Below are 12,127 nucleotides of genomic sequence, written 5' to 3'. Positions count from 1 at the left end.
TGTTTTCACTGACAATCTGTAGACACTCTGAGGCCTCCAAGCTGGCTGCTTTGCTGAGGAGCATGATGGTCTCCCCACACCTATCCATGGAATGGGTGACTGAATGACCAGGATCCACGAGGCCCTGCAAATGTAGGCGCTTTTCAGGCATAATCTCTGACCTCCGTCATGGACCTGGATTCCTCTGGCAGTATCTGGGGTACGCCTATTAGGTCCATTCTTCCCTTGTGGATTTATACTCTCTTTAATGGGCAAACATCCAGTTCAACCACAGATACTGACTGCCCAGGCACCAGGCTAGCTGTAACAAATTTTTAATTCCATATTTGTCTCTGCCAGCATTAGAAAGAAATCTCTAGCATGCTCTAATCTTTATCCTAATATGTAGAAAGTGGATGAGTATGCTCCAAGAAGACAAACTCATAGTAAAACTAGCTCAATTTGAACTTTTACTCTGTAAACATAGGAAAAATAATGGATTTTCGTAAATTATAATCACGCTGATTTATAATATGATAATCTAATAATCATGCCACTAATAATAAAAATCATGGTATTTATGTATTTATCCCATATCTTTTTCAAGTATTCTAGGAAGGGCATGACCCACATTCTCTCAATTAATTCTTATAACATCCCTACAAGGTAGGCACTCAATCATTTTCATCACTCTGAAGTTCAGAAAGTTGTGTGGCAGGCTGAAACTCACACAGCTCAGCTGGAATTTGATGCCAGCTCTGCAAGGCGCCCGGCCCAGTGCTCCACCAGTATTCTCTGCTCTCTCTGCAACCAGAAGTGTCTCCTCTTACAATTATGGGAATCTGGCCACACCGTAACTGTTCCTTTCTCTGGTGTTTCAAACCTGTAAGTGACCGCATCAAGATTTCAGTGCATCGATTTTGAGTGTTCTGGATCTTACAAGCCCAGGGAAATCAGTTTCTTACTCATGCTAGCTCATTTCAAATGTCCAACAGCCACAGGTGGCTAGTGGCTTGCATATTTTAGCACAGATATAGAACATTTCCATCATCGCTGGAAGTTCTATTGGACGTCATTGTTCTAGAAGCTAAGCAATGGTTTGCTTGGAGCAACTAGAAGCCTTTGTCATTATTTTGCAGATTTTAACCCCATTTCTCCCAGATACATTTTTTCTTCTCTTTTGGTTTTTGTAGGAGAGGAAGACACTCAGAAGAAGGAAGCTGGAGAAAGCCACAAAACAATTGGTTAAGCAAGAAGAATTGAAAAGACTTCATAAAGCTCAGGTCAGAAAACACACTTGACTTGAATGAGTGAACCTGGGGCCTGGGACCTGGAAATTGGATTGGAAAACCCTTTGGAAGTCTCTATTGTATTGGGGGAGGCGGGCTGGGGGAAAGGTCAGTCTCTCGTCTCTGAATGACCAGGTCTGTGGCCATTCTAAAGCCCTGACTCGATCCCTGGTGGGACTCAGGGGCCTGAGGAGCCCAGGTGTTGAGCTGGCCCACTCCCAACTGCAAACGTGTATCCTGCAAAGTGAGCCTGGAATGACAGCCAACACATGGCCATGGGAACCATCCCAAACCCTGACTGCCACATAGCAGTGGACTTAGTCTTGTCCTCTGTGAGGATACAACTTTCCCCTGACTTCCTGCCAGCGTCCCTGCTGAACTGACAACTATCAGGAGCTGTCTCTATTCCAAGGTTCGTCAAAAACATAAGCATCTAGTATTTCAATATAGATTCCCTGTCTTGATTGTTAGCTCTAACATTTCTGCCCAAGTGGGTCTGCCCACATCTGTCGCAGACAGGCAAAGGAAGCAGAAAGTCAAGGCATTTTCCACGTCCCTGAGGACCCCAGACTTAGCCTTGAAGAATAGCGAGGTTTTAGGACAGAAGGACTTAGAGTGACCACCCATATTCATGCAATGTTCCCTCTATTCCTTTCTGCAGTTACCCCCTTTATCTGGCCATGTAGTCTTGTTGAGGAAGGAAGCCGCTTAACCCAAACTCCTTTACCATTCACAGTGATTGACAAGGGAGTCACCCCTTTCACCTAGCAGACAGGGGAAATCCCCACAAAGTCCCTCTGTCCCCTCTCAACTTCTGAAACAGATTTCCTTGAAACATTGTAACTTGGCCTTGTGAGAACGAGATAAGCCTTTAGGATACGGATTGGCAGACTGGCAGCCCCCCTCCTTACGTGCTCCCTCCAGACTGCAGGTGGTGATAAGGACCATGATAGCCTTTGGAAGCCTCATCTGCTAGCCCCTTCTAGTCTTCAAGATTTTCATCCTTGGTTTCCGAAGACTGACCACTGTATTAGTCTGCTCGGCTGCCACGACAACATAGCACAGAATAGGTGCTTAAACAGCAGGGATGTATTTCTCCTAGTTCTGGAGGCTGGAAACCCAAGATCAAAGTGCCTTCAGGACTGCTGTCTAGTGAAGCCTCTCTTCCTGGCCTGTAGACACTGCCTTCTTTCTGTGCCCAGGCGGAGAGAGAGAGAGAGAGAGATGTCTCTCTTCCCATCAGGTCACCAGTCCCACAGCATTGGGGGCCCACCCTTATGATCTCATTTAACCTTAATTACTTCCTTAAAGGCCCTATCTCCAAATACAGTCACACTGGAGTTAGGGCTTCACTATATGAATTTGGGGTGGTGGGGGGGACGATTCAGTCTATAACAACAATAGAGCCATAAATGCATGACGGTCAGTCATAAAGTCATTCAAATGTTGCCCTTCCATGAGTGATTCGACATCCTGCCATCAAGAGATGGATTTATAAAAATAGAATTGTCTTTAAAAGAGAGAGAGGGCATGAAATTTTGGTGGCGTTACATAGAATTCCCATCTATTTCAGATTGTATATTAAACCCTGGGACGGGTTTTATGTTTAGCTGGGACGAGGAGAGCCAGGTGGCTGCTCAGGCCCAACCCCAGCTCGCGTCTCTTCACAGGGTTGGAGGTACTTCAGTGATTGTACTCTGAATCCAGGGGAGACGGAGAAGATGTGGAGTTAAGGAGGAGAGGGGGTGAGACAGAGCTGCAGTGAGGTAAAGGAGGAAGAACACACACATTCTACCTGCCCAGACAGCTGCCGGCTCCTTTCATGTCCCTGTTCAGCCAGGTGTGATGTCTATTCTGCCAAGAGATGTGCCTTCTGGCAGCATGCTGTTTGAGAGCAGAGGAAACTGCTGGGGAACAGAATGTATACGGGGAGAGGCTGTCCCCTCATTTTCCTTCCTTATACAGACAAGAGAGAAATAGCCGTAGGAAAACTAAGAGCGTAAATGCAAACTCAAATGTGAATAGGTGCCAATCCTGAGTCTAGGGAGGGTGTGAGGTTGTCGCTCACGGGGTCTTGTCTTCATAATCTACTACTCACAGCCACTGCACACTTGCATATTAAGAGGCCCCTGGGTGTTCGCCCTGTGGTACAGGGAAAGAAGAGGTGCAATCTATAGCTCAGGACGAGAGCTAGACACGCCGAGCAAGGCACACCCAGCCCCGGGAGTTGGCCCGGGGTCTCCTGCTCCAGACCAACTTCCCGGGAAGTATCTGCTGGCTCTTCTTGGCAAAATGGAATGTGACCGTGCTCTGTGTTTGCCCCCAGAACCTCATCCTACTCTGAGTAGAGGCTGCCGCTCTGCGTATGCTATGACCATAGTCAGAGGCCAAGGCTCGGGAGAGTCTGGGAGCCGTGAGAACCACCCACCTAGCCCAGCATCCTCTGCCTGAGGGCACGTCTGTGTGGTTGGCCTGGTCAAAGACGACTGTCCTCATGTCTGTGTGGGGGCAGATTGAGCTTATAGACAGACTCCTTGCTTTATGTTTTCACACTAAAGAAGGGAGACATCAAGGTCTAGTTGTTTGGGAATTCAGAGGTCCTTACCCAAGGAGGGACATCATAAGGGACAGGGCCTCTTCTTCTTAAAAAGTAAGTAGCAGAATCAGCCCCCTCACGTGACTCTGCCCCTCAAGAGTCCCCGCGTGACACACGATCCTGGCATTGCAGGCCATCCAGAGGCAGCTGGAGGAGGTGGAGGAGTGCCAGAGGGCTTCGGAGATCCGAGGCGTGAGGCTGGAGAAGGCGCTGAGAGGAGAAGCAGGTAGGAAGCCCGGCAGATGGCAGGGGTGGGTGTGGGCCCACGTCCATGGTCTGAGAATCGTGCTGGTCCAACCATGCTGTCACCCCGTGCAGCTGTTAACGCAGGTTTCCAAAATCAAACTGACGGTCCACTTTGAAATTCCTAGGGCCCTGGTCAGCCTGTGGGCCTTGTACCTGGCTTTCTGGCCTGCCCAGTCTCACTTCTGCAAGTGTGAATGTTCTTGGCAATCCAATGAGAAATTCAGGAGAACCATTCAGACAACATTAGTAGTGCATCAAAGCCCGGACTTAGACTCAAAGTCCTCATTTCTTCCTTTTCTAGCCGTGTCCCTTGGGCTGGTCACGTTCTAAACTTCTATGACCTTTCGTTTTCTCCTCTAAAATGGGGATATTTATGGTTTCCTTTAGAACTGATACAAAGATTAGAGAAGAAATTAGATATAAAATATATATAAAGAAAATAAATTAGTGTATTGCCTGGTACAAGAAATGGTAAGTGTTCCACCAATAGCTTCGGACTCTTAGATCCAAACAGAATTCCTCTGGTGAAGACCTACCATGTGGGGGACATGAAGACAGTGGGTCTATAACGATGAGCATGGCCCAGTTTCTGCCTTTGAGAGGTTCACGGTCAATTGAAGGATGCAGACACGTGAATAAATAGACTTCCCTACAGAAGGACAGGTATAGTGATAGGAACAAGCATTCGGGGACGGGGGCATGGGGAACACCGTCACGAGCTTCCTCGCTGACCTTGGGGAGAAGGGCACTCAGGCTAAGCACGTGGAAGGGGTGATCCATGACGATGGAAACCACACGAAGGATAGGAATTCACCTATTCACCTCGGAGGCGAGGAGATTGTTCTGGAAGAGGGAACGGCACCTGCAAAGGCCAAATGTGAAAAGACGTGAAGTGCCTCAGTGAACAAGGAGTCAGCAAAGGATTCCGAGGTGAGGGATGGCTTAAAGAAACCTACATTTTTGGAAGCCAGCCCAGCACTAGTTTATGGCTAGTGAATTGGAGGGGCCCTTAGAGTTAGTGGGTGGGAGGGTGGTATTGTCTCTTCAGTTTTCGGATGTGATGTCTTTAGCCTTCTGCATTTTGGATATCACGTGTGAAAAACCAGACCCTGAAAACATATCTCTGTGTGTAATTGCTTAAGCAATATGGTACTTGTTCAACAACATAGCGGAAGGTTGGGATTTCAATTCTCTCAGAAGTTCATTTATTTGAGAGTGATGCTAGCAGCAGGGGCAGACCTGGACTTCGTGAGGACTAAACTTTGTACAGAGTCACGTGGGCAAAATTGGGAGGGTTGTTCCCAGAGCCTTGCGAGGTCTCAACCAAGTGAGGGGCCCCGCAGTGTGAGCCTCAGTAGCGGCGTGGTTCAGGGAAATGCTGGGGTCTGACTTTCTCCCTCCGAGCCTCGGTTCTGGTTTATAAAGTGGGAGTGATCATCATACCTTGGATTTGTGGTGAGGATTGGCCTAAACGATTTATGTGGAAGTTCTAACACAGCATCTGGCATGGGATAGATGATTAGTAAGTATTTGTTGTTGTTGTTTTTTTAAGATTTTTATTTATTTATTTGAGAGAGAGAGAACGCGAGCGAGGGAGGAACAGAGGGAGAAGGAGACTCCCCGCTGAGCAGGGAGCCCAACATGGGGCTCGATCCCAGGACCCTGAGATCATGACCTGAGCCGAAGGCAGACGCTTAACCGACTGAGTCACCCAGGTGCCCCTCTTCCTTTCCTTACTAAAATACACTGTGCATTTCCTTGCAAAGATAACCCAAATCCACCTATCAGGAGTAGACTTCATGACACAAATAGTAACTGTTTCTTGCCTGGAGTGAGAGTCCCTGCCTGTCTCTACAGCTGTTGCTGGGACGTTCAGTACAATGAACTGCCCTTGTTGTCCATACGGCCAGATTCCCCATCAAGAAGGCTCTGCACTGGCCTTTGGGAGTCCACAGGTTTCAGCGAGAGCCTTAGAAATGGAAAGGATAAGCCAGCAAAGCTGGGGCACATTTCAGTTTGCTGGGGAGGCAGGGTGGCCTGGTGGGGAAAGGCATCCAAGAGCCCCATGTGCAAATTCTGCTCCGTTGCATTTAGGCTGTGTGACCCTGGGAGAATCGCTTAACCTCTCAGGCTGCAGATTCCTTATGTGAGAAATGGAGCTAATAATCCTTACCATTACCAGGTCATTTTGAGAATTAAGGGCATTGGTGGGCAGAGTGCCTCCCAAGAGTGCCTACCACGTTGCAGGCATTCAACAAAAGCCACCTGATATCATTTGTACAAAGTACTCTTAAATATCACACTCATGCCCCGTGAAAGAATTGACTTGCTCATCTTTGCCGCTTGAAATTTAAATTCTAGGCACCACATTTCTCAAGCTTCTGAAAATCTCCCTCTCCCCCAAGTGTACAGAAAGGCTATTTTGAATTATCGGCTGAAGAAAGCCAGCTTCTGTTTTCAAAGGTGTGTCAACCCAGCCAGAAGATGGATTCCCTTCATTCCCTTTACATCCTTAGTAATTTAATTCCCCTGTTCCGTTCATGGGCCTTTCTCTCCCTTGATTGTCCTTGTGTGGGTGACAGATGCAGATCAACGTGGGGCTGGAGCCTGGAAGAGTCGAGTCAAGGGGAGCGGCCCTGAAGGAAACCAAATGGAAGATGTGCAAACCAGGCGTCGAAATTAATACACTCCAATTTGTAATGACATTTGTGCAGTAACAATATCCCTTTGCAGTTTAATATTCTATTCAGCCCCTTTAAAAGATTGCCCTGGTGCTTAATGAATGACCAATGCTTATTAGGTTAAGTTGTATTTGAGCTGGCTTGTACCGCTCTGGTTCAAGTGATTTAATGGGAATTATTTAATAGGTATTATTAGGATAATTAGAAAATGATCACAGTTAGGCAATAATATTGAGCTATAAAGGTTGTGAATAACCAAATTTAGAGACAGGCCTGAAAACATGAGTAGTCTGTGACAGTTATGCAAGGTTCCTCTAATAATTACGTGTGCCAGTCTGAAAGGCTCTTTTGTTCCTAGGAGTTATTCATTAGGCGGGCATTGAACTAGAGGAACATGCGGGGGCGCAGGACGGAGGGCAGTGATGGCTGATGAGCAAAATGAAGCTTTGATGAGCTCCTAATTGTCGTGACAACAATTCCTCCTTTCTTTCTTCCCAATAGTCGGAAATAAACTCCCCCACCCCCGGGAAGGGTTGTTCCCCATTTTGTCAAGGAAAGGGAAACAAAGAAAAACAAAAATCCAACCACCCACCCTAGATGATAAGTCATGATATCCTGTAGGGTGGGTGTTGGGAGGCAGGGAGAAGTGTTACGGTTGGATGTCCTTGGAAAAGGGAATGGATTCCCCCGGTGCTCCTAGCTGCCCAGAATTAAGGTTCACGATGTGCCTGATTGCCCTGGGCCCCACCCTCTCTGAGGAAAACAAGCCAAGCTTTGCCAGCCACTTAGACTCTTCTTGGTCAAGGCACTGTTACCCACTGCTTTGTTGGTGATGCGGTGGTCAGTGTTAAGTGCAAGGGCCAGGGAATTCCCCAGTTTTGCAGGAGACCACCATTCAAATTTAGATGGTGTGGATAACCGAATCTGTCCTCTCTTTCAATACGTGGAGGCAGGTGAAATCTGATGAAATTGAGAGCAGCTTGGAAGGAGAAAAGATTTGTCCTTAGGGGAGGTATATGGGAATTACTTTTCCCTTATAGCTCTACCAACTTTTGGGGAAGGTTTACCAGCTGGTTGTCTGCATTGAGTTTGTTGTTTGTTTGTTTGTTTGTTTGGAAGGTTTTTAAAGAGCCAGATGGCTTCTCCTTCGCCAAGATTGAGTTTACGAAGAAATAGCAGGATGTGTGAGGCTGCCGGTAGGTGGCAGCAGGAGCACATGTTATGCCAAGAGAAACTGCAAGCCTAACTTAGCCCGGAAGAGGGAAGTAGTTTGGCTTACACTCTGTGGTTTTTATCTTGACGGCTGCTGAGGCGCAGAGGAAATAATACTTTCCTTGATAATGTAACAATGAGGTGTCCTGAAAAGAATGCAGATACTGGAATCAGACGCCTGTGAGTTTGAATCCTGACATCATTCATAGAAAATGGCCAGGAGTAACAAGATTCCAAAGTTGATGGCTAAGCAAGCCAGGAATTTGGATGGGTTTGCTGCAACTCTCTGTGCTGAAAGTACCCAGTGAAATTCAGTGCATCAGAGCACGGGAGTTTTTTACTCACAGGCCAGCAAGCAATGGGAACGCAGCACGGTACAAGTTGCGCTCTACCTGAATGCTGCAGTTTGACCTGGCGGGCCCAGAAGGTGGCCATGCACACAGTGGATGGTGCCACAGCCCAGGGGCTCAGGGCAGGGTACTTGGCAGCCTTTACAGCAAGCACTGAACAAGCCAGCCCCTTCCCAGGAAGCAAGTCGTTGTACAGTAGTCACCCTGTGGGATCCTGGTCTCCTTCTCAGAATCACCTCCTTGGCTGGTTGCAGGAATGGCTCGGGGCTGGAGGATGGTGGCGCCTTGCCATTTGGCACACTCAGCAGAGACGTGCAGGGATGTTCAGGGTCTACTGCAGATTGCCTTACTCGACAAATAGGAATTATCCATTGATTGTGCGTTCCCCTCAGATACCAGCCTCAGTGGCCACCCCGTAGAAAGTCAGTGGCCTTGCAACAAAGATGGGCCCCGTGAGGGTGAGCCCGAGATTCTCTTCCTGAAGAAGAAACCTTGAGTCCTCTCCGCTGCATGGTTTCCAGGTGCATCGAGGTCTCAGAGTTATGTGCCCTAGAGAACTGCTTTACACCAAAAAACCACCATGACAACAGCAAGACGTGCATTTTATATCACAAGTTAGTACATATAAATATATAATTGAATACAATTCATCAAGAAATAAAACTGAATTTTGCTACATATAAAAGACTAGTACTTTCCATTCCGTCTTATTTTAGTGCTTGTGATGACCCGTTAGGTTAATTTTGCAACCCTCAGATTTAAAAAACACGGTCATAATGATCTTTACCTGGAAAAATATTTGAAACGAGATTACCAAGTGGCCGACTCCACCAGAAATACAGAATGCAGTTCCCGAGAAGCATGGAGCAGCAGAACGGTGGACTAGATGCTATAACAGGCCATTCACCACAAGTCTACTTTCCAAAATACTGCTAGGCTCCCAAGTAAGTGAGGTAAACCTCTCAGGGCCAAGAAGAAAGAAGAGAAGAAGAAGGAAAGTGTGCTGAAACTTACACGTGCCAGGAAGGAAGCAAGCATAAAAAAGAAATCCAGGGTTGCCTTGAGGATAAATATCAGTGGTTTTAAAGTTTAAGCCTTGGGACTAACAAAAAGGAGGGAAGCTAACCTCAAGAGTCCCACATTATGTCAGTTCTTCTAACTCCCTGAAAAACAAGTATAGATCTTCTATGAAAGAAACCATGCTTTAGTTTACGCCCTCGGGATTCAAATTAAGTTCAATAAACTATGAGATGATAATTGATAAATAATCCTACAAAACACAAGGAAGTGAGCCACTAAGAATGGCCAAAACAACAAATTTAAATGGCCAAGAACTTCAACTGTTATTAATGATTAAATACAGAATATGCTATGTCTCTGCGTCAAACGTTTACAGAAATAGATTACACAGAAAAATGAGCAAGCAGAAAAAAACACTACAGAGGTGGACGGCAATACCACCTTCACCTTGACCAGCTGTAACCACAGTCAAATGTAACATAATGAGCTTCCTGCTATGACGTACCAAGAAGACGGAGCATCACTTACGTAGCAGAAATGCTTAACCTGAACTTAACCCTAAGGATATAATCAGACAGTTGCAAACTAAGAGACAGTCTGCAAAATAACTCACAAATGTCAATGCCATAAAGAAACAAAAGGCAGGGGGATATCTAGGAATTTTATTCTAGATGAAAGGCGACTAAAGAAACGTAACAACTAAATACAATGCTTAATCCTTTAGGTTTAAGTTTTTTCAAGTAAAAAGTTGAGAAAATGGCCAGGGATTTTTTTTAAGGATTTAAAAAAAATAAATAAATGGAGAGTCTGAAAATGAAAAATATATTCATTGAAATTAAAAACTCACTGAATATACTACACAGCAGCTTGGACACAGCGGTAGAGAGAATGAGTACATTGGACAGTATATCTGAGGGAATGAACCAGAATGCAGCACAGAGAGAGAAGGAGATGGAAAACATGAAAGCGTGGTTTGAGGGCATAGAAGATGAAACGAGAAGGTATGTGTGGTATATGTTCAGAGTCCTGGAAGGAGAGAATAGAGAAAATTAAGGTTGTGTATTATTTGAAGAGATAATGGATGAAACATGACAACAAAGCATTTATAAATGTTAGCTTTCTTTTTCTGCAAATGGACGAAAGACAATCTATAGATGCAGAGGCTCCAGGATACAGAAATCAGGATAAATTTGAAATACATCCATCCTTACTTTGGCACAACGAAGGAAAATGTAGAACATCAAGTTCAGAGATGATCTTAAAGTGGATAAGGAGTAAAGATAAGTCATCTAAAAAGGGAATGAAATTTTTACTAACAGCCTTTTTCTCAACAGCAATAACGGATGTTACAAGACAGTGGAGTAATAGTGTCAAACAGCTAAAAACAAAAAATAACTCTCAAGCTAGAACAGTAGACACAGAAAAACTGTATTTCAAGAACAAGTGCATAATAAAGAAATGTTCATTTTTTCCCCCCAATAGAGTTAACTATGTATAAACAAAATTCTAGACAATATACTTTAAGGAGAAAAGGATACGCAGAAGGATGATCTGAAATATGAAAAAAGAAATGGTGAATAAAAAAAATAAACATGTAAGTAAATCAAATAAACATTGTTGATATAAAATAATACAGATTTTTAAAACAGAACTGAAGTATTGGACTAAAATAGATATAAGTTTGGAGTTGAATGATTGGAAGTAAAGTGTCCCAGGGCCCTTATATTGTTTAAAAGAAGGCTAAGATAATAAGTTTAAACTTTGTTAAGGTATTAAGAATACCTATTTAAATTTTAAATGTAGACACTAAAACAATAGAAATAAAATTAGTAATTTCCAAATCTGTTGGAGGAAACAAAGGGAGAAGAAATTTTAAAAAATAATAATCAGCCAAACAAAAATCCCAACTCAATTCCAAATAAAAACAAAGGAACATTTTAAAAAGATAGCGCAAAGTAAGACAGAAGCAAGTCCAAATATCTCAGTAATCATAATGAAAGTTAATGAACAAGACAACTGTATCCATATAAAATATAAATATACAACAAGTTTTAAAGTAGAAGGATGGCAAAATATATACTAACTAAATAAAGCTGGGGTAATGTATTGTGTTTAAAATTCTCCCCATAACAAAAATATTTAAGAGATGAGGAAAAAATCTGGAGATAATTACATTAAAAACAGATAAAATAGCCTTTAATACCAAAACAATTATTAGGAATAAACAGGAATAAAATTACTACATAATTTTTATTTTTTAAAAAAGATTCATCCATTCACTTGAGAATGAGAGAGAAAGCACAAGTCGGGGGGGAGGGGCAGAGGGAGAGGGAAGCGGACTCCGTGCTCAGCACGGAGCCCTATGCGGGGCTTGATTCCAGGAGCCCTATGCGGGGCTTGATTCCAGGACCCTGATCAGGAGCTGAGCGAAACCAAGAGTCGGAAGCTCAACCAACTGAGCCACCCAGGCGCCCCATATTACTACATAATTTTTAAATGATCAATTCACCAAGAAGATATCACAGTTTTAAATGTATATGTATCGACTATAATAGGCTCAAAATATATATAACAACAAAAAAAAGAGATAAACTACAGGGAGAATTTCTACTACTGTGGCAGGAGATTTTAGTATATCCTTCAATGATAGTCAAGCAGAGGAAACATTAGTATAAATGTGAACAATGCAACTAATAACCTTAATTTAAAAGACATTTATAAAATCCTCTACCCCTAAATAGAGAATGTATATTC

The 12,127-nt window shown here is 44.1% G+C and overlaps 1 protein-coding gene across 1 annotated transcript in view; it reads left to right on the top strand.

The window, feature by feature from the left end:
- Nucleotides 1–12,127, top strand: part of MICAL2 (microtubule associated monooxygenase, calponin and LIM domain containing 2) — a 210,427-nt gene that overhangs the window by 183,775 nt on the left and 14,525 nt on the right. Inside the window, exons 32-33 of the mRNA XM_078058397.1 lie at nucleotides 1,173–1,262; nucleotides 3,997–4,090. Coding sequence (XP_077914523.1) covers nucleotides 1,173–1,262; nucleotides 3,997–4,090 — 184 coding nt within the window. The remainder of the gene's footprint in view (nucleotides 1–1,172; nucleotides 1,263–3,996; nucleotides 4,091–12,127) is intronic.

This window comes from Halichoerus grypus, chromosome 11 (genome assembly GCF_964656455.1).
Source record: "Halichoerus grypus chromosome 11, mHalGry1.hap1.1, whole genome shotgun sequence".
Taxonomy (NCBI): domain Eukaryota; kingdom Metazoa; phylum Chordata; class Mammalia; order Carnivora; family Phocidae; genus Halichoerus; species Halichoerus grypus.
Note: the sequence above shows the minus strand (reverse complement) of the source record. Positions and strands in the feature narration are given on the sequence as shown.